The sequence below is a fragment of the Equus przewalskii genome, chromosome 1 (assembly GCF_037783145.1).
Source record: "Equus przewalskii isolate Varuska chromosome 1, EquPr2, whole genome shotgun sequence".
Classification (NCBI taxonomy): domain Eukaryota; kingdom Metazoa; phylum Chordata; class Mammalia; order Perissodactyla; family Equidae; genus Equus; species Equus przewalskii.
In genome coordinates, this window is record NC_091831.1 from 29,363,526 (window position 1) to 29,390,552 (window position 27,027).

Genomic DNA, 27,027 nt, shown 5'->3' on the forward strand with positions numbered 1-27,027 from the left:
AGTGAGAGCCCCACTTGGGGCCCTGAACTAACACAAGGAGAAGTCTGAGCTGCAGGGAGCTGTGTACTGACTGCGAAGACTTTTCCCAAACACTTTCGGAAAAGGTGTTGTGAGAAGAGAAGGGGGCGGAGTGAGGGATTAGCATGTGAAATGAAGTTTTCATTGACTCCAGTGGGGGTAGAAGGCTATTTTAATGGCATTTTGTTCTCCTATTTTCTCTTCTTGAGCTCTTTAGAGATATTGTTTTGCTAAGGCAGGCTTTCTTCCCCTTCTTTCCAGTCTGCGGATTGCCTCTATGGGAGCCAACATAAATATTTCTCCTCTAGGAATGCAGGTTAATTAAAAGGAAATGAATGAGTGGAAGCATCCAATCCAGACCCACAATAGGCGAGTGCCCTGGCCTGCCCTCCCCTCCCACCACCACCAGCACCACCAGCACAGAGCACGACCCTATCTCTGTCTTTGCCCTAACCTGCTGCTAAGGCCAGTTGAGGCTGGGATTCTTTTCAAGAAAAGAAAACCCTGCCTGTGTGTAGGCTCACAGGCCAAGGACAGGAAGGAGACAGTGTTTTGCACCCCCCCACCCCCGCCCAACTAGTGTCCTTGTCACTTCTCAGGACCTCCCTGTTTCTGTCCTCTTGTTGAGACAGATGGGCTCCTAAAGAACACACAAGAGGAGGGAAGCGGCTTGGGTTCCAGTACTCACCCCACAGTAACTTACTAGTTGGTGGAACAAGCCAGACATCTTTCTCAGCATAAGTTAAATCTGTAAAACAAAAGATTTGACTAGCTGACCTCGAAGATGTCTTCCCAAGCAGCCACTCTGGAGTTGTCCACACTTGTAAAGGGGAGCACAGCACTGAAGACTGAGTATAAGAAAGAACCTAAACTCCATGAACACCGGAAGTCTGTGTGTCGTTCACCAGTCTGTTTCCACTCCAGTGTTTGTTGAATGAATGAATGGATAATGCAAGAGCGGGGAAAAAGCAATACAGATCTAAGATAGCTCAGTAATGTTTTCTTTATAGAACTCGAATCTGATATCAATCATATCCATTTGGGAATACAAAACAAACCTTTGAAAGAACTTTCTGGCAGCATGACGTTTTGAGTGCTGATTGGAGTTATCAAACATGAAGCAGAATAGTTCTCCTACGTTTATGCTGAGAGACCTCCTGGAGAATGCAGCTTTCCTTTACAACATTGTACTTTTATATTTTCTTGCCTTGCCAGATTTTCTTACTGTACACTATCAAGTAATTCTGGCAAGTGGGACAGCCAGGTTAACATATGCTGCTGTTTGATTAGGGAAGAAGGGCAAGTTGGGAGATTCAGGAGACCCGGATCAAAGCTGAGGGAAGGATCAAAAGGCCTTTTGCTGACAGAGCTGGAAATGAGGCACTAGGAGACCCTCAGGGGAAGTGTGTCCCCTGTAGGGAAGGAAGGGGATCCTCTCTCCTCAGTAAGCGTTAGTAGGACCAGAAGATGTGTACGGATGAGGCCAGTGGTTTGGGGTCCAACCTGGCCACTGTTCCCTTTGGAATATGGGAGCCCTTCAACTCTCACAGGTCAGCCCCTAGAGCCTCAGCCCCTGTTACCTACTTGGAGCCATACTCCTCCGTGCTCTTGCCTACTCTGGGAGAGCTGAGATGAGGTTGTCTAGCATTTGACCTTCTACTCCAGAAGAGCTGCCCGACCCAGGGCTGGCCTAGGGGAAGGGAGCTGCCTGAGAAACTCGTGGGGCTACAGAGTGTCCGTCAGGCCTTGGCTCTTCCTTTCCCAGAGCCCGATTTCATCATCAAGTCCCTACCACTCTGCTTCTCTCTGAGAGGAGGAGCAGAAGGCTCATGGCCCATAAGTACAAGCTCTTGGCTACTGAATGGAAGATTTATGTGGGTGATTTACCAATCCTTGGCAGATTAGCCTCAGTCAGGTCAAGCTAACTACTCAGGCCAACGGAGAAGTGAGGCTGCATGGAGGAGGGTATCCTGGCAACGTGGGAGGGAAGAGCGGGCCTAGAGGTCGTTATCTTCCACCTGCCCTCCCCTATGTCCTCAAGAATACATTGAGTACCTTGAGGGGAAAAGGCACATGTCACAGGGACTGCAATAAATTAAAGTTCAAGGTGCTGAACCTCCTATTAGCAACAGTTTCATTGTAGGAAGTTTACTAACTGAAGGCAAAGTATCCAGTGCCCTGAAGTCTGCCTGTTTGAGAACCAGGTCAGTGAAAAGGAAGGGTTCCAGCCTCTCCTTCCTTCTGACCTGCCTTTGGAGGGGAAACCAGGGTCTGAATGGGAAATTGGCTTTATTTAGCTCAGTCTGACTCAGAGGAACAGTGACCCTTGGGGAAGGAAAAGAGGTAAAATTAGTTGCTAGGAGGAAACAGGTTAGGAACAGGGAGAAGGCTACTTTAAAGGATAGAAAGTGACTGGTAATCTGCCCTTCCATAGTTTTCAACATTGTGGCTATGTGTCTGGAGCACCTGGGGTGATTGTCTAGGAAGGCCATTGCCCCACTGGTAAAGTCCATTAGAAACAAGGTATCCCAAGGATGAGTAGCACCATGAGTTTTCAGCAAGTCAGCACTCTAGTGTTCCCACTGGCTCCATCTTCAACCCCTGCCTCTAGGAACCAACCCTCAAAGACATGCTTTTTCCTGGGTCTGTTTTCTCGCAGTTTCTCTTCAGGGAAAGAGGGAAAGGAGAAGGGGAGAGAAAGCATTAGAGATTCCTGGGAAGTCCATGCCAATAGTTAGCAGAATCAGAAGCACAGGAGGGGCTTTTCAGATGGAAGATGCAGCTGTGGTAGAGAGCTGGCCACAGAAAATGGGGGCTGGGCAAGAAAATAGGCAAAAGAGAGAAGCCGAGGCTTGCCGTGGCTTTCCCCGGCCCTGCGTTAACTGAGAAGGGTTCTTCCAGTTCCTTAGGCTCCATAGGCTAGGTCAGGCGTCATGGCAGCTAGGACAGGGAGGAGGAACGCCTATTTCCAACCTAGTCCGAGGAAGATCAAAGCTCTTAATCAAAGAACAGAGAGTTCTCAGACCTAAGTGTGGGTTGTAAGGACGATTCAGACCGAGCTGGAGAGCGCAGAGGAATTGGGGGAAGATGTTGGAAAGTGGCAAACTCCGGAGGGATTGCAGCGTCTCTCCCTCTCGGGATCCCTGGGCTTGGGAATGCGAGGCCCCCATTCCCTAGGTTCCCCTATTACTGGGATCTCTAAAGGAAGTCAAGGACAAATGGGGAAAGGAGAGGGGAGAGGAGCCCCTTAGGGTGTTCTCCCGGGTTTGTGCGCCGCGCCCCCCCGCGGCCGCTCCGCGCGGCTACAGAAGTACTTGGTGACCCGCCGGCGGCACTGCTCGCAGCGGACAGCGCAGCACCAGTGGAACTTGCAGTTGCAGCTGGACACGGTCTCGGCGCGACGTTCCTCCACCGCCAGCCCGCAGTCCCCGCACAGCCGGCGGCAGCTGCGGCGCTCCCAGCGGCCCAGGGCCCGCCCGCGCCGCAGGCACTCTCGGCCTTCGGTGCCCAGCAGTCCTAGCGTTTTGTTCTCCAGGCAGTAGTCCGGGGAGTCCTCCAAGTGCACCAGCTCCCGCGTGGAGATGGAGCGGAAGGTGTCGGCTATAGCGCCGCGGCCGGCCGCGCTGTTGCCAGCGCCCTGCAGCAGGTCCACCTTGAGAGCTGCATGGTACTTCTCCTTCAGGTGCGCGCCCACCTCGCGGAACTCGGGCAGCTGCAGCCAGCAGGTCTGTGTGGTGCAGCTGCCAGACACGCCGTGGCACTTACACGTGCGTTTCATGGTGCCCTTCACAGCCTGGAGAGAGAGCTAGAAGTGAGCGGGCTAGGGACTATGTGCGTGGGGAGTCGGCCTGGAGCGGGAGGTTGCGAGGCGCCTAGCTAGTCTACAAGGCCAGCTCGCTTGGTACCTCGTTTTTCCAACCTGTTGAATGAACTGAAGAGCTGTCTGCGTTTAGGGCTGGTAGTGAATGGAGCCAACTGCCTAACCCCAGGGGCTGCAGGACTCACCTTGCGGCCAGCCTCGTTGTTGTGCAGGTTCATGGCTGCCCGGGCATCCTGTCCTGTCTCCAGGGCATCCACGAACTGCTTGGATATTGCCTCTCCGAAGCCCACGTTGTCACTGCAGCCCCCCCACAGCCAGCCTTGGCCCCCTGGAAAAGTGCAGGGGGAGGAAGGTCATTGAGCAGGCGAGCGCGGAGCCTCCTGGGCTGCTGTTTCTAATTGGGTTTGGGGGATCTGGGATGGAGAAGGGTTAAGAGCCTTGTCTTCAGGTTAGTTTCAGCCTAGATTTCTTTTTGCCACCTTTGCGCTCCCGCTTCCAGCCTCAGCCAATCGCCTGTTCAGAACTCCATGACGTAAGTAGTTGCCGAGTGGATTCCCCGAAAGGCGCCGGCGCGCCCCTCTACGTACAGTGTTTGCCTTTGGGCAGTGTGTGCACGTGCCTGGCCACCGTTTGACGTCCGGAAGGGACGAAATGGCACGAAAAAGATGAGGAAAACGCAAGCATTGACACAGAGAGAAAGGTGCAATTGAAATAATGAACAACGAAGTTGGAAGGTGAGTTGCAGGGCAGAGAGGATTTAGAAGAACAGTGGAGGCAAAGAGTGGAAAGGAGACAGGGATAGGCAACAGGGAAGGACGTGCCCCCCTGTGTCGGAGAGAGTAACAGGACTGAATCTGCAGGGTGTGGTTCCCTTATCATTATTGTGTTTAAATTAGAGAAACCACTCAATCAGAGAAGCAGAGCCCCAAGCTACATTTAGCCTGGTTTGTCACTGTAGACACGATTGGGCTTAAAGTGGTTCACCTTCATTTCCCTCAGATTTCGAAGAATACAACTCTTCTTCATCCCACCAATCTACCCACCAAACTTTTTATTCCTTAAGTGAATTTTACTGGCCTGCCCTACCCACCTCTAATATTACTACTCACCTAGTTGTCCGTTGCGGGAGTCATCACAGCCACAGTTGTCAAAATCCCCAAGGCTGCAGTTTCTGGTCAGAGTGTACATGACACCAGCAGAACTGATGGCATGTACAAATGCTGTCTCCCGATTAGCTGGCAGGAAGCAAGAATTGGGTGAGTTAGAGGGAGGGGTTGTAGCCCAAAGAAATACTAATCCTGCTACTTTCCTTTAATACAATCATTATGCCCTCTTTTCCCAGCTCCATCCTATCTCCCCACCTTTATAATGGACCTTACTCTTTTCCAGGGTCTGCTCCAGCCCTGGTCTCAGCCCTACTCCTCTCTCCTCCCATCTATTCAGGTCACACATTTTATGAGCAGGTGGCTAGATTATTGTTGACATACATGGTTGTAAAGGATTTAGGTGGGAAAGAGCCTAAGGAAGAAATGGGGGAAGAGACGAATCTGAAGGCCAGGTTGTAAAGAACCCCTCCCCACTTCCTCCTGGAACATTGAAGTCTAAGAGGCATGCTCCAGGCAGTCCTGAAAAGAGCCCCTGATTGGTAGCTCTTGCATTTCCAGCATGGCCACTCTTGATCTTCTCCAAGGGAATCTGATCTCCAAGTCAGTTCCCACTTGTCCTGTACCTCTCAGCTGAACCTGCTGAAGGAAGGAGCTAAGAGGCACGAAGAATTATGACCCGTACCTACTTCCTGATGTTATTCATATTGTGAAGAATCCTTCAGCCAACTGGGAGACCAAGGATGGTATTGGATGGGGGTGAGGTAAGGTCCATTTGTGGAGTAGTGAGAGTGTTGAGGAAGAAAGAAAAACCTCTATAGGTAGGAAAGAGGAGCTGGAGAAGGAACAGAGAAGATCCCAGAGAGCGAGATGACCTGAGAATAGAGACCAGGTGAGGAATAAGGGTGTAGAGGAGGCAGGGGGCCATCCCTGGAGAGTGGGGCTCTAACCTGTGGCCAGGGGGTCCAGGGAGCTGTGGCCGAGGCTTTCCTTACCACTGCGAAGGCCGCCATGGCTGGATAGCTGCAGGGCTCTCTCAGGGCAGTTCCAGCGGTCCCAGGCGAACTGGTACTTGCATTCTTCAATACCACTCTGGGCACCAGCTGCCACACTGCTGGAGTAGATCAGGTAAGCCTGCAGGGACACGGGGCTCAAATTCAGACTCACAGCTGCTGACCTTGGGAGGCATTTGCCCTAAAGTGTCCAAACCCCTCTCCTCCTGTCCACTCTCCCATCCCTCCAAAACAATGACAGAATAGGCAGTTTAAATATGCTGTCTCATTTAGCATCACAACTAACCTTGTGAAATAGGTACCATTTTATAGATTGGAACCTGAGGAGAAGTAAAGCAATTTGCCCAAGGTCCCACAGCTAGCAAACGGTACGAACAGGAATGAAATTCAGTTTTACCAGACTGCTGGACCTCACTAGTCTTTATTCACTATACTATTCTGCCTCTCCAGAATGAGCCCAAATTACATAATTCGTGAATTTTCAGTTGTTCTCATCCCATTACTATCTTAGAAAAGAACATTTTGGGGCTGAAAATGTCCTTAGAGATCATGCGGTACAATGCCAGCACTGTAAAAATGAAACACTGCATCCCACCACTGCACTGAGAAGCATGTGAGACTGTGAAAGGCTGTGGACTTTTCAGGCTCTGGAAATTCTGGCCATAAATTTAAAATCAATATTCCTGAGTTCTTGTCTTGGCTCTGATACTAGTTTGCTGTGTGGCTTCGGGAGTGTCTAACCCTCTCTGTGCCACAGTTTTTCTGTCTATAAAATATACTGCATAATAAAATATGTGGATATAATGAAAAGAACTTGACATGTATAGTCTTCAGTCAAGAAACTAAGATTAATGACATCCAAATAAATCAAAGAAATTTTTTTCTCACCTTTGGACCAGTCATCAGGAAATTGTTCACTGACCTAGAAGAGAGAAAAACCACAGAGCATTATGGACACACACCAGCTCATTTCAAGGGTTGTAAGGATTACTTCAGCAAAGACAATTGATAGGAAGAAAGCAAAAATGGTTTTGCCAAAAAAAAATTATACATATGGAATCTATTAAAGATAATTTATTTAGTAAAAAAGAATATGCACAAAAGGAGCTAGTATTATGCTTTCTTTGGATTTTTAAAACTTCAAATACCAAAATGTTGGGAGTAATGCTTGATCATTATTTTGCCATGGGGTGGGAAGAGAGATAGCATTAACCCTCTACCGTGTACCAGACGCTCCAGTCTCAATATTTCACATGTTGCTCTTGTTAATCCTTGCTATGTGGGGCATTATTATCCCTATTTTTAAAATAGGGAATCTGAGACTCAAAACAGTTCTATATATTATACAAGCTCACCCAGCTAATGAGTGATTGAAGCAGGATTTGAATCTAGATCCTTCTGACTCCACAGGACTCTGAGAAGGATAGTTCTCTAATCAGGAAGAGGTAAACAGTGGAATATCTTTCTAGGCATTGAGTCATCACTAAATTCCAAAAATAAACAGTCTGACTCTAGAAAATAGTTTGGCTGTTCCTTTCAAAACTAAAAATGGACTTGCCATACAACTTAGCAGTTCCACCCTTGGGCGTTTATCCCAGAGAAATGAAGACTTATTTTTACTCAGGAATTTGTACTCAGATACTTGGAGCAACTTTATTCATAATAACCCAAAATTGGAAACTTCCCAAATGTCCTTCAAAGGGTGAGTGGTTAAAAAAACTGGTACATCCATCCCATGGAGTGCCACTCAGCAATAAAAAGAAACGAACTATTGAGACATGCAGCAACTTGGATGAACCTCAGGGAGATTGTACTGAGTGATCAAAGCCAATCTCAAAATGATTTCATCTATGTAACATTGTGAAATATGTAATTACAGAGTTGGAGAATAGATTTGTGGTTGCAAAGGGTTAGAGATGAGGGATGGGTGTGGCTATAAATCACCAGAGAGTCTTTTGATTATAGAGTTAAGTGTCTTGATTGTGGTGTGGTTATGCAAAGCTCTACATGTAGCAAAATCGCATTGAGCTTTACACATATGTACACACACACACAAGTGAGTGTAAAACTGCTGAAGTCTGAATAAGCCTCGTGGATCTTGTACTGTAGTTGTAAGATGTTAACACTGGGGGATACTGGGAAAAGGGTGCATGGGACTTCCCTGAACATTTCTTTGCAATCTTTTGAAAATCTATGATTATGTTAAAATAAAATGTTACATACATATATACATAATCTGGAATGCCAGAGATTTCGTGAATGGACTTCAGTATAGGCATTTGGATATTAATCCAAATATGTTACCTATTTTATCTTTCTTTTCTTGATTATAATGGAAGAAAGTAACATGGAAATCATTATGTATTCTTCCATGAAAGTTAGTGTACCCTGAAATTCTAAAGGCCAGTAAGATGCTGGCCATCATCAGAAAATGGGTTGCAAATGAAATAGACTGAGAAAGTTCAGTCTCTTGTCAGAGGCCAAAAGAGCTTGGTTGACACTCTTCATACAAAACACACACAACACCTAAAGTGTGGGTAGTTTTTGAAAAACACTATTAAAAAACTGGGAGGCTGCTGAATGAGAAAAGATGAAAAAGATTAGGAAAGAAATGAAATAGAATTTTAGAAAATCGTAAAAGACTACAGAAAACTAGGGCCTACTTTTTAAAGCTTCGCAGGCACAATTAAGGCAAATAGAAAGCCCAGCTCTCTTGGGGATGGTAGTACCAAAAAAGCACAAAAATATGTTCAAAATCATTTAAATGAATTCACAATTGCCAAATCCATTATGGGTTTGGAGATGAATTTCTGATCCTCGAAGACTGGTGTCAGAGGAGTTGGCCAGGCCCTTTGCCTGAGAGAAAAGAGCCTGATTTTGCTCTGGCTCAGAAGGGCAATCTTTAAGTTATGAATAACTTTCAAAGACTTTTGGACGTTACCAGGCCAGACAGAGGCTGGTTCCCATTCCACAAGCCCGGCAGTATCAGGAAATAAAACAAAGCAACACAACAAAAATTGAGGGGCAGATAAGGGAGAAAGCTGTGCCAGGAGCCTGGGCGAAGAGACTTCCTGGGAGAGGATACTAAGTTAGAGTCACAGAGAGGGATAGGCAGAGATACTAAAGGAGTCTTCTTTCCTCAAAGATCCTACAATATGTAAAGCTTTGTATGATATGTTGATCTAGCCCATTGATTAATCAATCAGATTTAATTGAGCACCTGCCATGGGACATGACTGTAGGCCTTATTTGGACAAGATTCCCACAAATTGACTTGTGTTGTTAACCCCTTGAGTTGTTTGCAGACATATTTGAACCATTATGGCTGGCTTACTCACATCCAAAATATCCAGTATCAAGAAAAGACTGTGTGTCCTTATGGTGAGCACCAAGGGAGGAGGATCTAGTTTTTGATTAATGAGACGATGGCAAGATTTCCTTTTGGGGGGTAAAATATAATATATATTACAGAAAGTATAGTAAGCATGTGATGTTAGAAGTTGGGAAGAGAGCCATAGAGAAAGAAATTTAAGTGTTTGTGTGGGTATCACCTAGGGACAGTTATATGATTGAAGGAAAGATGCTAACAAACAGTGGAAGATATAAAGTTTGTTTAGCAGATGGAGGGAACACTATAGAACATGGTACAATCAGCCTACTCCTAGACAGAGGTACAAGCTTCCCATTCCCCGTATGTACAGTTGCCGATGATACTATCCAGATTGGGCATCATTCAAAGGGTTTATGCCTTCCCGAACCCTCCCAACTGTTCTCAGAACTTTTATTTTTGGAAAATTAGCCCTGAGCTCACATCCATGCCCATCTTCCTCTGTTTTATATGTGGGATGCCTGCCGCAGCATGGCTTGATGAGCGGTGCTTATGTCCATGCCCAGATCTGAACCGGCGAACCCCAGGCCGCCGAAGGGGAGCTTGTGAACTTACCACTATGCCACCAGCCCAGCCTCTCAGACCTTCTCTTGAACTCCAGACAAGAATATATCCAACTATATTCTTTTTTTTTTTAAGTTTGGCACCTGAGCTAACGTCTGTTGCCAATCTTTTCTTCCTTCTTCTTCTTCTTCTTCTTCTCCCTAAAGCCCCCCAGTGCATAGTTGTATGTTCTAGTTATAGGTCCTCTGGCTCTGCTCTGTGGGACGCCACCTCAGCATGACCTGACAAGTGGTGCTAGGTCTGCACCCAGGATGCAAACCAGCAAAACCCTGGGCCGCCAAAGCGGAGCACACAAATTTAAGCACTTGGCCACGGAGCTGGCCCCATCCAACTATATTCTTGACATGTCCACTTCAATGTTTAATAGGTATCTCAAACTTAATACATCCAAAAATGAACTCTTGTTTTGTGAGGAAGTTTTGCCCTGAGCTAATATCCATTGCCAATCCTCCTGGTTTTTGTTTTTTGCTTGAGGAAGATTAGCCCTGAGCTAACATCTGTGCCAGTCCTCTACTTTGTATGTGGGTTGCCACCACAACATGGCTGATGACTGGAGTTGGTCTGCACCCAGGATCCGAACCCGCAAACCTAGCTGCCAAAGCAGAGTGCACAGAACTTTAACCACTTAGCCACAGCCCTGGCCCCCAAAACTGAACTCTTGATCTCTGCTGCCACCATCCCAAATCTGTTCCTTCTCTAGTCTTCCCTGTCTAAGCAAAGGACAGTTCATCCTTCTAGTTGTCAGACAAAAATCTTGGAGTCATCTTTGACTCCTTTCTTTCTTTCACATCTTGTATTCAATCTGTCATCAAATCCTGCCAGCTTCAGCTCAAAATATATCCGAACTCTAACCAGTTCTCAACACCCTCACTGCTGTCACCCTGGTTCAAGCTGCCATTGTCTCTCGCTTGGATTATTGGTAAAGCCTACTAACTGATCTCCTTGCTTCCACCCTTATTCTCCCACATTCTATTCTCAAAATGATTGATCCCTTTAAACATTGATCTCTTTAAAATATAAATCAAATTTTGCCACTCTCTGCTCAAAATCCTCTAGTGGTTTCCTATCTCACATACAGTAGAAACCAAGTTCCTATCATGGTTTATAAGATCCTACACAGTCTTGCTCCCAGTTATGCCTGTGGCCTGATCTACTATTCTTCCCTCGCTTGCTCTGCTCCAGGCACATGATCTCCTTGTTGTATCTCCAACACATCAGGCACCCTCCAGCCTCCAGGCCATTGTGCTTGTGGTTCTCTCTGCCTAGAACGCTTTTTACTCAGATGTCCACATAGTGTGTTCCTTCACCTGCCTTGGGCCTTCTAATCAAATGTGTTATTCTCCTTGAGGCTTTCCATGATCATACTATCTTAAATTGCAACTCTCCCCATCCCCTTTCTTTGCTTCATTTTTCCCCATGGCACTTTATCATCTAAATCTATGTTTTACATCTTTCTTTGTTTACTGTTTCCCTCCTCCCACTAGACTGTAAGCTTCATTAAAGGCAGATTTCGTTTTTGTTTTTGTTCACAAGGTATTACCAGGGCCTTGAACAGTGTCTGCGGATAGTAAGCATTTAAAATAACGAGTATTTATTTGTTGAATGAAAGAATGAAGGAACTCACATTTAGAGATGGGAGTAGGAAGAAGAATCATCTGAGGAAACACAGAAGAAGCTGCCATCTAGAGAGAGAAGGGAATAGGAGAGGACCCCTCATTCATGCCCATGGTGTCAACTACCATGGTCATGCAATGTCTCCCAAATCTTTACCTCCAGCCCTGACTTCCATTTTGAGATCCAGAGCCCTGTTTCCAAATGAATGCTGGACTTCTCTACTGGGAATGTTTCAAATTGTAAAGACAGTATGTTTAAAAGCTAACATCTTCCCTGCCAAACTAGCCACTTCTGACTTTACTGTTTTTTCGTTAATGGAACCACTATTTCTCCAAATCTCTTCCAATCCACTCTCACCATCCAATAAGTATTTAAGATCTGTGTGTGTTTTAGTTCTATCATATTTCCCAAATAATAGTTCCCTCTTTTCTCTCTCACTGTCATAGCCTTAGTTGTGGCCTCTGACCTAGACCACTGTAGATACTCCACTAACTGACCTCTCTACTTATAGTTTTTACCCCACTCCAATCCAGTGTATAGTCTGCAGCTAGGTCAATCTTCTGAAAGCCTGATTCTGATATCATTCTGCTCAAGAATCTTTCATAGTTCTCCAACTCTTGCCACCCACGGCACTCCATAATCCGACCCTACGTACCTTTCCAACCTCATTTCCAGTGAAATATCCCTCCTTGTTCAATCCTCTAGTAAAGCTGAACCAGTTGCTATTCCTGGGCATCCATAAGTTCATGCCTCCATGTCTTTGCTCATGCTGTAGTGTTAAATCTTGCCTATTCTTAGTATTTTCAACCAATTGTGCTGGAACAACCGGATATACACATGCAAAAGAATGAAGTTGGACCCATACATCACACCATATACAAAAATTAACTAAAAACTAATCATAGACCTAAATGTAAGAGCTAAAACTATAAAACCCTTAGAAGAATATGTAAGTATAAATTTTCATGACCTGAGGTCAGGCAATGGTTTTTGTAGATATGATACCAAAAGCACAAGTGACTAAAGAAAACAATGATCAATTGGACTTCAATAAAGTTAAAAACTTTTGTGCTTCATAAAGCACTATTAAGGGGCCGGCCTCGTGGCTGAGTGGTTGAACTCGCATGCTCTGCTTTGGCAGCCCAGGGTTTCGCTGGTTCAGATCCTGGGCGTGGACATGGCACTGCTTGTCAGGCCATGTAGAGGCGGCATCCCACATGCCACAACTAGAAGGACCCACAACTAAAATATACAACTATGTACTGGGGAGATTGGGGGAGAAAAAGCACAACAACAACAACAAAGCACTATTAAGAAAGTAAAAAGAGGGCCGGCCCAGTGGCACAGCAGTTAAGTTCGCATGTTCTACTTCAGTGGCATGAGGTTCACTGGTTCAGATCCCGGGTGAGGACATGGCACCACTTGGCAAGCCATGCTGTGGTAGGCATCCCACATACAAAGTAGAGGAAAATGGGCATGGATGTTAGCTCAGGGCCAGTCTTCCTCAGCAAAAAGAGGAGGATTGGCAGCAGAGGTTAGCTCAGAGCTAATCTTCCTCAAAAAAAACAAAAGAAAAACAATAAAAAGTAAAAAGAGGGTCCAGCCCCGGTGGCCTAGTGGTTAAGTTCAGTGCATTCTGCTTCAGTGGCCTGAGTTCAGTTCCTGGGCTCTGTTAGTGGCCATGCTGTGCTGGTGGCCCACATACTAAAAAATAGAGGAAGATTGGCATAGATGTTAGCTCAGAGCAAATCTTCCTCAGCAAAAAAAAAAAAAAAAGAAAGAAAAGAAAAGAAAAGAAAGTAAGTAAAAAGACAACCTGCAGAATGGGAGAAAATATTTGCAAATTGTATATCTGGTTAAACACTTTTATCCAGGATATATAAAGAGTACTTACAACTAAACAATAAAAAGGCAAATAACTCAATTAAAAAATGGACAAAGGATCTGAATAGACATTTCTCCAAAGAAGATATACAAATAATAAGATGCTCAACATTGTTAGTCATCAGGGAAATGCAAAAAGAATTCACACCCACTAAGCTAAAATAAAAAAAGACAGACAATAACAAGTATTGGCAAGGATGTGGAGAAATCAGAACCTTCATACATTTCTGGTGGCATTGTAAAATGGTACCACTACTTTGGAGAATATTCTGGCAATTCCTCAAAAGGTCAAACGTGGAGTTACCATATGACCCAGTAATTCCACTCCTAGGTGTAGACTCAAGAGAATTAAAAACAAGTCCAACAAAAACTTGCACATGAATGTTCATAGCACCATTATCCATAAGAGCCAAAAGGTACAAGCAACTCAAATGTCTAGCAACTGATAAGTGGATATATAAAATGTGGTATATTCGTACAATGGAATATCATTTGGCCATAAAAAGGAATGGAGTACTGATATGTGCTACAACGGGGATGATCCTTGAAAACATCATTCCAAGGGAAAGAAGCCAGAAACAAAGAGCCATAAGTGTATGATTCTGTTTATATAAAATGTCCAGAATAGGCAATTCCATACAAACTGAAAGTACATTAGTGGTTGCCAGGGGCTGAGGGAAGCGGGGATGGGAAGTGACTACTAATGGATGTGGGGCTTCTTTTCCGGGAGATGAAAATGTTCTAAAATTGATTGTGGTGAGGGTTGCACAAGTTTGTGAATATACTAAAAACCATTGATTTGTACTTTAAAAGGGTGTTATAGTATGTGAATTGTGTCTCAACAAAGCTATTATGTAAACATCTTATTTATTCTTCAATAAGTATCTGGTTCAAAAGCCACAACCAGCACTTCTTAAAGCCTCACAGCTACTTTTTGCTACCTAATATTAAAGTTTTTCTTTATTCCCTTATGCTTTACTGTAAGTAGGGTCTGCCTTAATCATCTTTGTATCTCCTCCAGCTCGTAAGACGGTACCTTGAACTTAGTAAGTACTGTATAAGAACGCATTGAATTAAAGAGTTTTGAGAAACGAATGGAAGAATCATCAGATGCAGCAGAATATTTAAGGATAATAAGGACTGAAAAAAGATTTGGGGGATATGAGAAGGAAGTCTGGGGTAAACCAGTGCTGCCACTAATTTTCTAACAGTGAGCAGATGACCACGCTACGTTAGCAGATGACCATCCTGCAAGAGCAACAGACAATGACCACTGAGCATACGTACGCAGAGGTTGGTGTCATAATCAAAACTTTTAGCAAAGTCAATCTGACACATTAATGCTGTGTATAATTGTCATTGTGCTTCATAGTCATTAGGCACAAGTGGTGAACAATTTACATAAATAACTGCAGTTAGTTTCGCTTTTACACTGCCAAATAAAAAGGTTATAGTTGCCTCTTCCCTTTCGTTTGTCTTCCACTACGTCTACTGACACCATATACCATTTAATTTTTATCACGCAATAATAGCTAACGTTCATTGAGTGTGTCAGGAACACTGCTGACTGCTTTACCTGTATCATCATATTCAAGTTTCTTAACAACCTTATGGGTTAGGTACTGCACTATTTATTGAGTGCTTATTCTTTGCGCACAAAATACTATTTTAAGTGCTTTAAATGTTTGAAGCTCATATAATTGTCACACTTATATGTCTTCCTTTTTACAGACACAGAAACTGAAACATAGAGTGGTTAGCCAGCATCACACAGCTGGCCAAGTAGTAAGCCAGGGTTGGAAGCTAGTCAGTCCGATTCTGGAGCATGTACTCCTTCACTGCTTTGCCTTTCTGCAGGCCATATTTCTCTTTCTTTCATTCCCATCTGCTAATCCAGGACTCCTGATCCCCAAGAAGTTCTTGAGAAGGATTTCTTGAAGGTCTCAGTGATGTTTTGCGCACATTCACGATGAAGCTCAGTTAACTCTCTCATTGTCTCTGCTGCTTTTCTATTCTTCCGTTGCCCTAGCCCTCCCTTCTGCTTCCCTGTCCACCCAGCACCTGAGTGCCAGGCATGGGCTCTGCTTTGTCTGAGTGCCATCACACCCCCAGCCACATTTTTGGGGGATTGTTGCTGCTCACACTGGATTCAATGCATAAAAAAGTAGGGATGAACAAATGTGCCACCTAATCATGGGGGAAACTGTGCAGGGGGATGGGGGGGATATATGGGAACTCTGTACTTTCTGCTCAAGTTTTCCGTAAATCTAAAACTTCTCTAAAAAAAGTTTATTAATTTTTTTAATATAGGGGGAAATGTCTTTTGACCCCTTTTAGTGTTTTACTTTTCCACTTGGGTATCAAAACTGCCATTTGTGTACAAGGTCTTATAGGGCTTTAGTAAAATAGTTCTCCCAGTTTTCGCTTGTAACACCCACTCCTAGTCACACTCCAAGCTCCTCCATGGGCTGGAACCGAGAGGCTTGCTAGCAAATTCCAGAAACAAGCTTCGTTGCTGGAGCCTCTCAGTTCCCTTCTTTTAGAGTAAGGCTCTCCTGGGAAGGCCCCACAGTCACTCATTTAGGTAAACTTCTGGGGTCTGCAGCCTTGCTAATTCTCCTGACCTGCTCATATATGCTGAATCCAGGTGGCGGGCCCAGCCTGGAGCCCCTTCAAAAGGTGGTCCTTTCAAAGGGTACCGTCCTTGCAAAGAAAAGGGTGATTTAAAAGTATTAACTAGAGTCTCTCCGGTGTTCTGTTGATAGCTTTCCTGGCCTCAGCCTTTAGGAACCTCACACTAAAAGTGCCTTTGCCCACCCAAGAGCGGTGTACTGGGCCTTGGCACACTGGCTGTTATTGATTCATCCACCCTGGACCTCTTCCACCACCATAATGACTCTGAAGAGTAAGTGCCAGTGCACTTTCTGATTTTAGGGAAGACTGTTTACTTCCTTGGGAGCTGGCAGTTTCCACTGGCTCAAAAGCAAATACATGAGGACTAGGGGCTGGCCGGAGAAGCAGGATAATTCCTCAGTAAGTCTCTCACTGAAGCTCTAGCCCTGCCCCTATCCCCAGATGCGTGAAGAGGATGACTTTGGTGAGAGCATCTCCCCAGATCTGCCCCTGGCCTTACCGTGAGTGCCCGTGGCGGAGGGCGTGAGCAACAACCGCACTCCACCAACGCCCTTTAACTGTCAGGTTGCCATGGTTTCTGGCGTGGGCCAGACTGGAATTTTGCCCTACCTCCTGTCTCCTTGTGTCTGTCTTGCCTTGGCGTTCTTTTGGAGGTGTTCCATCGGTCTACGACAGTGGAATGCAAACTATAGTGTATGTAAAACTGAATAAGCTTTATGGATGTTGTACTGTAGTTGTAAGATGTTAACACTGGGGCAGACTGTGGAAAGGGTGCATGGGATATCCTTGTACATTTCTTTGCAACCTTCTGCAAATCTATATAATTATATAAAAATAAAATGCTACTTGCCTATATACATACATAATCTGGAGTTCTGGAGATTTGGAGAATAGACTTCAGTGTAGGCAGTTGAAAACTAATCCAAATGTATTATCGCATAGAGTGCATGAGAATCCTCTGGGGAGTTTATTAAACGTGAAGGTTCCTGGGCCTAAGTTCCAGAGATTCTTGCTGAACAGTGGTGATGGGGAAATGGCTGGTAGGGTTCTGCGTGCACACACTCCTGAGATGGTTGTTTTGCAGATGATCCTCAGAGGCCACTTCGAGAAACACTGGTTCAGAGGGAGGACAGGGAAGTGCCTACAAGCATCTAATACCTAAGTAATAATAATAAGACTCAAATTATTGCTTTAATCTTCTGGAAAATTGCTGCTCCAACTGCAGCAGTAACACATTGGTGGACATTCCCTTCTTTTGTATCTGGATGGGGCACCTTCTGGTTTGGGTAGATCTCAAAGCTCTCACCAGTCGGCTTGAGGGGCTGGGTCTCTGACTGCACTGAGCATTACAGTCACAGATCTCTTTCCTTGCTGCAGTTTTTCTTGGTGTTGTAGTGTTTTCCTGGCAATTGCAGCTGATCTGTTTATGCCTACCTTTCTCATACCAGGAATAAAATATTTGGGGGGGGGGCAGCGAATATGTCTGCAAGGATTCTGAGTCTTTGTCCAGGGGCCATGTGCCCTCTAGGAAATACACTAACTCCTTCCACTTACGGAAGTCTTTACCGCCACAGCTATTATTTTATATTCTTAGGCTGCCTCCACACTCATGTTGTCAACCCTGAAGCGAGTCTTGAACTTGTTCATTGATCTATACTTTTTACTATAAGCTTCTAATGCCATCTCATGCTTCTCCCAAGTTAATGTACCAACAGTAAGAATTTGGGAGACCAGTCAGCTATCTCTCTCTCTCTCTCCCCCGCCATCCTTCGTTCTGAGCTCTCACAATAATGTTTTACTATAAGTGGCTTCCGCTGTTACTTGCTCTCATCTAGGCTGGTTATCCAAATTGTGTCCTTTTATCCTGTCTTGACTACCTTCTGCCACAGCTCCTCTAATATCAACATTTACAAGTTCTTTCCCCTTCCTTTTAACGTGTGTCTAAGTCCTTGACAGTCTCTTCATTATGAAATATCTTGTCAACTCTTGTTAAACCACTATCCGCAGATACAGATGCTTCAGTAGTTTTGAGGCTGTAGGTAACTGCTAGAGCAGAGCGCTGTGCACTTTCTATCATTTTCCATTGCTTCTCTGGTCTAGAGACTTTCTAACCTGAAACACCTTGGTGGCTATAACGTGGCCATAATACAACCACAATTCAAAATTCTTTGATCTAGGGCACTACAGCTCCTCAAACCCCACACCTTTCAGCATTATGCAGCTTCTCTTGTGGGCTCTATAGCCTCCTGAATTGTCTATTCCATAATCAGCCTGATCACCAGCAAAAATTTTTCCCAGGGAGCTGGGACAGGAGGGGAAGGACTTTGGTTCAACCCAAATACAAATGCCACAGCTTCTCTCTTAGCTCTTGGAAAGTCTCCAAGTTTCTTTTGTTTGTTTGTCTTTTCTTACCTAACATTTATTATCTATAGATCCATACAGTCTGATGTTCAAAGCCCCTCTTCACTTGATACCATTTGAAGAAAGTTACTTTATTTTACTACCTTAGGAAGTTCACAGGAAATTTCAAGTTCCCATTCTCTGGCGGCTACATTTAATTGTGGACGAGTGACTTAAGCCACCATCCAATTCGTTTCAACCATTTTTCCCCATTTGGGGGCGTTCTGCAAACTAGCGTAGCCCATGAGGCAGTCTGTAGTCCATCACACTGTGTAGTTAGCAGTTTAACAGCCATGGGGAGAACACATGCCTGATTCCACATAGCCTGTGGTGCAGATGGGACCAGGACCGGGAGTTCCAAGCACCATGCTATCTTCAGGCCTGCTTCTCCCTTTGCATGACCAGGACCTTGTTACTAGGCCAGGTTTGTGTGCTAGACTCCCTCTCCCATCAGTATGAGAGTTCCTTCCCAGGAAGGAATTAGTCTCAAGCAGCAAGCTTCTTGCAGGCAAACCTCATTAGTTTGCCAAATGTGCCCTGATGCATTTAATCCCAGCGGTTGATGTAGCTTAGGTTTAAGTTAGGATTCCCTTTTCCCTTACCCACATATATTATTAAAAAGCAAAGATTCTGAATATGAATCTCCAGAATTTGGTGTTTCCCTCTCAATGCCCAGGACTTCCATCTCAATGCCCTTTGATACCCTCCTTTGTTCTGCCTCCCTTCACTTTCCCCATGAGTCTGAATAACTGGTTTGGCATTTCCCTACCCTTTAGTCTTGTCTCTCAAGGTCCTTAAAAATCTCTGGGTCATGAAGCTCTGGTTGGCCTACTTTAGGAGAGATCATCTGATTACAATAATTTGAGGTGATGACCAGGGGAAAGGAGAAGTGGCAGTGAATGAATGTAGATGCAGCTCTCCATCTGGCAATTTGGCAGAGAGTACAGGGGGAAAAGGGGAAAAGGTTAAGGGGAGGGCCCAGCGTAGGGGAGCTGCCTGGATCTGTAGCTATAAGGTGCTCCAGTGAAGCACCTTTCTTTTAGGATGAATGTCTGACAGCCAGCTTTTCACCTCATAGAACTCCCAAGATGCCTTGGGCTGGGGAGAGCCCAAAGACAGCTCTTTCTGAGCAAGTTTCCTATGATTCACTCTATCCTTCACAACATCTGACCCACAGAACACATGCGCACCAGCACACACACTCAGACATGCATACATGCACACAGTTACCTAGGAGGCGGGTCTTGCTAATGACTGTGAAATAATATCTCATTGGTCAAAAAGCGTTCTTCATTACCCCTCTCTGACAATCCCCAAGGATATTTAAGCTACGAACAACTCACTGTACAATTAGAGAGAGTTAAGTTTAAACTGCAATTTTTTTTCAAGCGTGAACAGCGTGACTAATTCGTACCCATTGTAAAGTATAAATAATTGAAATCAGGCTCTTTCCTAGTTAGCTAGGGGAAGGGATTAGGAAGTAGAAGACACAAGATATATCTGAAGTCTTAAAGGGGCAAGAAGGGGCCGGCCCGTGGCCAAGTGGTTAAGTTCACACGCACTGCTGCAGCAGCCCAGGGTTTCACAGGTTCAGATCCCAGGCACGGACCTAGCACCACTCATCAGGCCACGCTGAGGCAGCATCCCACATGCCACAACTAGAAGGACGCACAACTGAAATATACAACTATGTACTGGGGGGCTTTGGGGAGAAGAAGGAAAAATTTTTTTAAAAAATCTAAAAAAAAAGGGGGAAGAGAAATATTCAGAATTTCAAACACAAGTTTCCTCCTACTTAAAAATTTGTCAATAGGGAGCAAAGGTGATGTCAATGGAGAGATCCATTTCAGTAGGGCAATGGAACAGAAGCCAGATTGCAGCGAGTGAACAGATATGAAATGAAAGCCACTAGTGTAGACTCATTGAAGGAGTATGGCATTGAAAGGAAAGGGAGAAAGAAACGACTACAGTGAAGTTGAGGCCAAGTGAAGAGTATTAAAGGAAAAATTAAGGACTATGTAGCTTTTGGTCATATCCCCATATCTATTTCACAGATTTAAACTATATCTCTTTCTTCAAAGGAATTCAGCTCTATAAATAATTCTCAATATTTTTTTATAAATGTGAACTTTCTATATTATAATGCAGTGCCCTAAAATAAGGGGGAAAAAAGGCTTGTAAACAAATTGGCTAAAAGAAAAAGTTAAACAGGTGCATTAGTTTTAGTAGTAGTCCTTATGTTAAAATTTATATTAAAATCTCACATTATCTCAAATCCAGTCCTTGCCAAATAATTACTGGCAAAGACCATATAATAGCCCACAGGACAACTGTGTATCATGGGTCTGCAAAAGTCTGAGACTTCAGGCAGATTCCTTCCCAAGCAAATCACAATGTTTCAAGGGATAATCTCTTCCTCTGAAACTGAAGGGTCATTTGTATTCCAGGATATTATATAGAGCAATAGGCTGTCTTTCCTCGTCCTCGTTTCCTTCCTTCTGTATGTATTGTGGCAAATTCTGCTGAGAAACACTGAGCTACAGAAAAGCACTTCAGCACTTAGCATTTAAATGAGGACTCTAACTGGGAATAAGCTGTGCTCATAATCTGTTCCCTGGTCTCTAAGTGAAAGCTGCTAAGGAACAGCTCAAACCACTGTTGCCAGAAAGCCTGGGATTGCAGGAACCTCTTCCAGGATCGTTATGGAGGCAGAGAATTTTGTTTTGTTTTTTGATCTTGTTACCCTGGTCCCTGTAGTATAGACTTTAGAAAATATTCATGTTCTCAATTGGGCTGGTGGATACAATACCAATTTATTTCAGGATCAAGAAGGTAGGTGTATGTGGTAACTCTAAAAATTATCCTATGAAACAACCAGGTTAACAGTTTAAGGTAGGAAAATTGACAGACTTTGGCACTTTGGTGCCATTTTTACTACTTAATGGAAAAAAATCCAATGGATGGTAAAAATATTCTCTCCCCATCCAACCCAACCATCTCTTTCTATTGCTTTTGCTAACCAGTCACAGCTCAAACAGAAAGAAACTGAAATAAGTATTTGAATAAATTTTCTCTCTTTGCTAATTTGTATTCTCGATTTTTTTCCCCAAAGGCAGGCATACCCGTATGATATTCCCCAAGATTTACTCTAATGACTGGCTCCAGATAGGACTCTAGGAGATTCCTTTTCCTATTCTCTTCTCCCTATTTTGAACCAGGATAGTATCAGAAAGATTTAAACCAAGAGAAAGACATGCAGTTGAAAATGCTACAGAAAGTATAGATGAAGCAAGACTAGCCAGGGGTTGATAACTGTGGAAGCTGAGTGATGGGGGTTCCTTATACATGCTGTTCTGTCCATCTTTGTAAAAAAAACAAATTTGCCATAATATAAAATTAAACAATAGAATGCTCCTGAAGCAATAATCTATGCAGTCTTGGCTCCACCAGACACCTTGGATTAACATGAAGAAATGCCAGACAGGATAATATGGCCAATCTATTGGTTCACTATTTATTACCCTGGATATTGGTATGGAATGGAACCTTAAGTGTCTGACATGGTGAACCTGAAGAGCATGAGTAAAGGGAAAGTACTGAGATTTATGGCAGCAAAAGAGAATTACAGGGGTTTTTTTTTTTTGTTATTGTTTAAAATTTTATTTAAAAAATACAATTGTCCATATCTAGTTGCACATATAAGAGAATTACAGTTCTGAATGAAGGGAAAGTTCTTCCTTATGTAGGACGGTTTAAGCTTGGCCTGGAAAACATAAGAATTTTGTTTGTGGAGCTGATAGAAATGCTGAACTATTAGTCAACTTATAGGATCTTATTGAGATTACTGGAACATAGCCTCATCATGTGCTGGTACCGGAGGATGCTGAAGTTGGGAAAACAACCTATTAAGAAAAGTAAATTTGGACTGGTCAGATAATGGTGAATTTAAATGATCCCCTTATGGTCTGATTTCTCTTGGCCTGGAGAAATCTCTGACCTAAGAAGCATACAGAGAAATGATATGATCAATAACAAGGGCCTACAATAAAGATTGAGAAAAACAAACCATAAAAGTTTGGCTTGTAATGGGACTGGAGAGTCTGTCTAGAGTGGATGGTAGTTTCTTTCAAGAGGCCCTCGGAGTATAGGTATATTTCAAATGGGAGGCAATGGGGAATGTTATTTATGTGACCCAAGCTCAGAATTTCCCCCAACTGTTAACCCAGCCTGAACTTTTACCTAGGAAGAAAAATCTACTTTCTGAACAATGAGGGTTTATCCTAAGAAAAATTGTATTGACCTCTCTCTAAGCCCTGTGAATTCTCCTCTGCCTTTCTAATGGAAATAGAAAAGAGTAAATGGAGCCCAGGAAAAGGGGATTTTATTAATAGTCCCAAGAGAGACTAGCATTACCCATTATAGGAGAGCATTAAACCAATTGTCCCAGCTGGGAAAAAGATAAAAAGGTAAACTCTTTCCATGAAGGAGAGAGGGATGGCTTGAAACGCCTTTTCTTCTGGTCCCTTTTTAATACCCCATTTATCTCTATATTATAACAATTAGAGGAGATCCTTCTTTGTGTTTTATTATCATCCACACACAAAAAGATGAAGATTCACCGGGGAGCATCCTCCTCATCGCTTATACAAACTGGTTCTATAAGAAAAGTTATAATGAAGTGTCTTTTCTCAGGACCTCATAGCCCTTGTAAATACTAATAATTAGTAGTAGTAGTATTCATGGCAGAGGATATACAGACTCTGAAAGGAAAAATGCAGGGCTCAAGTTATTGAGGAAATCAATGACAAAACAGGGAATTAAACTGCTCTGATCGTGACTCAAGCCAGTGGAAGGACTTCCTACAGTGCAGCTGCTAACCTAATCCTGCTCAGAGTTACCCTATGAATCCCAACCTTTTTTTAATGGACTATGAACTTTTTTTAATTGACCAAGGAAGCCATTAGGTTTGTGAATCTGTTATATTGGCATGTTATTTTTCAGATTCCAAAACAATTTCTTTTATCTTACTTTTTATTTTCCTAACTTTAGAGATCCCTCTGCGAGGATGAGAATTCCTTTCTAATGTGACAAAGTTGAGTGGATCCTCGCTTGATTGCACTTGTTGTTTTTGCATCTATTGGTGGGGAAAACTCAACAAAAACTTAACATGACCACAAGCTACCATGAATTCAACCATTTTTAAATGAATGTGTGTTTTATTGTTCATAATATACATTTGAAAAATGGTAGCACATGTATGTGCAGAACAATAATTTTAGCTTTAGATGATGCTTGATGAGAACATGGATTCAAAGACACTCCCCCTACAATAACTGAAGCCCTTGCTAATTAGGGGTTCTGCATATAATTATAAGATGAAATTTCAAGAGCCATAGAAAGATTACTCTAAAATATAAATGTGGAGAACCAGGGGATGATGTATTTCAAAAGCTGCCTTAAAACCCAAAGACTTGCAATAAATTCTTGCTCTATGCAAAGAAACTGACCCTGTTTAAATCCTTTAGAAAGAAGTGGAGGTAGTGATGTCTGTTAAAGGATGAGAGCAGAGCCGTAGTTAATCTCTGCCTCCCAGTGCATCTTTCTGATTTGGTGATTGAGTTGAGCAGAGAGAATGAGAACCGGACAAGACCCAGTATCATTCTAAGACATCATTTGGAGCAAAATGAAGGCAACAGTTAAGGAAAAACATGTTCAAGGCCCGTTCGTTCCAGATGAGTGAGTATTGGAAGTGGAAAGTCAAATTGGTTCATCTCTGGCCACCATCGTAACCATCACCGCCATCTGCTCGGCTGTATGATGCGTTCCCATTCTCTTTTTTTGAAGCCATTAGGATTAAGAAAAACAAATTCAAAGGAAAGATTTTTCTCAAGTTGCTATAGGATAATTCTCTTCAGAAGTGTCCCAACTAGAAGAAACTGTGAAGAATGCTTTTCTCCCCCCAATTATTTGGCATTGAGATACCTAGTAAAATTACATATTATAAGTGAATGTCATCTTTATTCTCTCCTTTTCAAACTCAGGAATTTCTGTTGATGGACTCTTTTAGAGAGTAATTTCAGGCAAGCCTACAATTGAACAACCAAGCAGAAATTGTGGTTCTCTATTTGTTAAACGCTTTTGAGGTCCTTACATAAAAGGTTGATAATGAAGTATTAAGAGAAACATCTGAAAGGCTGCGGTTGGTCAAATTTCTCTGCATGGCACAGAGGGGAAGATGACCTTATGCAAAACCCTGATAGTGCCATTATCAGAATAATCAAGATTTAATGCTAAATTTAAAAATCGCTTTTCAAATGCTACCAAAACCAGACTCTTGGCAAAGTACAAATGTTTAATTCAAATTGGGGCTTATTGGGGAAAAGCAGTTAAAATCTAATTACGTTATACAGGAGATTTGTACATTTTTCTCCTCAAAGTCAGGCAAAGCGAGAAGGGGCTCTTAAACCCTGTTTTTAAATTAGAACTTTCATTCACATCTCTTTTTTCTCTTTTCTTTTTGAATGCAGACACTGAATTTGGACAGACAAGCAACCCAGCCACCTTTCAGTGTGGCTGTGTCAGTATCGGAATGAAATGAACATGACCCCCTCCCCAGGGAAGGAACCCACAGTAAAGGTATTTTTTATAGAACAATTCTCCACACTGCCCTGGTGACTGGGGAAAGGAATCTCGTGTTTCTCTTTTGCTGATACTGAATCAGCTGAAGAATACCATGAACATCAGTAGAAATGCTCTGAAATAGTCTCCTCTCCCTTTTGTCTTTTTGTTCCCATGAGCAGGAAAGAAGAGAGTTTATGTTTGAACACGAAATATTTAATTAAAATGCCAATTAAAAATTGACCAATTATTTGGTGGTTCAATTGTTGTAAATTATTGCCTTAACTTGCAGATCATTGTGTTAATTTGGCATACTTCTTATCAACTCTCTAATACAGATGGCTATACTCATTTATGATAAGAAAACACTCTCAATTAGCACAGGATGCTGATTTCAGCAAACAGATTCCTATTCTTGCTTCCTCGACAGTTTTGTAGCAATTGCATTCATATCTTGGGTAAATAGATGGTCACAATGAGAAATGATAAAGAGAGAAACTGAGCTTACATCTTAATTGGGGAGAAACTCCAAATACCCAAATAGCAATGTGCATTTCCCAGGTCTTACATCTCTACATTATTTCGTACTTATTAACATTTCATGTATAGATACTTTATGTGGTTTCCAAGAGCTAAATGAAAATGATGATAATGTCAGCTATCATTTGTGCAGTGGTTTATAATTTGCAAAACACTTTCACACACATTATCTTGTTTTCTGAGCAATTTAGAAATATTTGTAAATTGAACAAACTCAATTTGTAGAAAGTTCAGATTTCAAAAATATTTTATTTCAAGCATGTTTGTTAACCCAATACCAACTCACTAGCTCAAGTTAATTTTTAATCTCTAGGATGTGATGATATTAGCGGTTATTTAGAATATTCTGAAAAAAATTAAAGTTAAATCAGAAAGTGCAGAATAAGATCCCACTGAATTTTGCCTCCAGCCTTCACCTGAAAGATCAGATTCAACACACAGTAGCACTGGCTTTGAACTACCTTCCTCTTCTCCACCGGGCTACATCAGGATTTGGTACAAAGAGCTATTGTCCATTTCCCCAAAAACCACTTAGAATATTTGTGGTATGGCAATTTATAAAAATAGGAACCCCCCATCTTTTAATCCATCCCTTTATTGGTCGAGTCCTAAAGATTTACTGAAATCAGTCATAAATTTAGAAAGAGCCCTACTCCATTGAGCGGTTTTTCCTAGGAGAGATCCCAAGGCCTCCCACATTTCTGGAAGTGAAAATGGGCTCTCTCCCTTATAGTACATACATTTACCTATTCCCAGTTCCAGGTAGGAAGGAGTCCAGGTTACTTACCAGGTGTGGCTGAGTTGGAGGACACAGGTGAAAAGAAAGATGCACACAGAAGGCTTCATAAGAAACATAATCCTCTGTAGTAACAAGGATAGAAAATTCTGAAATCTTGGGAGACAGACAAGATGGGGAAGTATTCTCCTCAGTGGTAGTGGGATGGAATTCTCCTCAAACCTCAACTTCCTTGGTGTGTAAGCGATCCCAAACAGAGTTAAGGGGAGGTGAAATGGAGCTGCCAAACTCCCAAAGAAGAGATTATCTACTTAATTAAAGTTTTTTTTTCCCCTCTAAGTCCTTCAGCCAATCAGAACTCAAGTGCCAGAGAAAGATTGAGTCGATCAAAAGAACACTCCAGGATCCTCCCAGACAAATGCAGAAGAAGGGGACGAGGAAAAGGGGACAAAGAGAGGAACACGGAGAAAGAGGACAAAGAAAGAAGAGGGGGAGGAAAAGAGACATAGCAAATCCCCTCCACACAATCACTGCTTGAGTCTCTCTCCTCCCTCTTCCTATGCCCTCCCACCCCACCACCACCTCCCCCACCCACGTATACTCACACAGACACAGACACCAGGAGAGCCTGGTCCCCAAGGGGATTTAGAAGGGACTGTGCTTTCCGGGTTGTCCTTTGCGGGCTTTGAGACTTA

At 43.2% G+C, this 27,027-nt stretch overlaps 1 protein-coding gene and 1 long non-coding RNA gene across 3 annotated transcripts in view; one reads left to right on the forward strand and one right to left on the reverse strand.

Moving 5' to 3' along the window:
- Window positions 1–1,003: 1,003 nt before the first annotated feature.
- On the reverse strand, window positions 1,004–26,585 carry WNT8B (Wnt family member 8B). The gene is made up of 6 exons (XM_008537588.2): window positions 26,384–26,585; window positions 6,843–6,876; window positions 5,937–6,075; window positions 4,948–5,073; window positions 4,024–4,166; window positions 1,004–3,811 (listed from the first exon to the last, which is right to left on the reverse strand). Exons 1-6 carry the CDS (start codon window positions 26,449–26,451, stop codon window positions 3,266–3,268), a joined length of 1,056 nt encoding a protein of 351 aa, XP_008535810.1. The 5' UTR covers window positions 26,452–26,585; the 3' UTR covers window positions 1,004–3,265.
- Window positions 4,338–27,027, forward strand: part of LOC139073632 (uncharacterized) — a 53,715-nt gene continuing 31,025 nt past the window's right edge. The window contains exons 1-3 of one of the 2 annotated variants that reach the window (XR_011522575.1): window positions 4,448–4,572; window positions 14,426–14,697; window positions 24,966–25,074. This is a non-coding gene — a long non-coding RNA (uncharacterized lncRNA). Of the gene's footprint in view, window positions 4,573–14,425; window positions 14,698–24,965; window positions 25,075–27,027 lie in introns of both variants that reach the window. The other variant, XR_011522577.1, reaches the window with a different exon arrangement.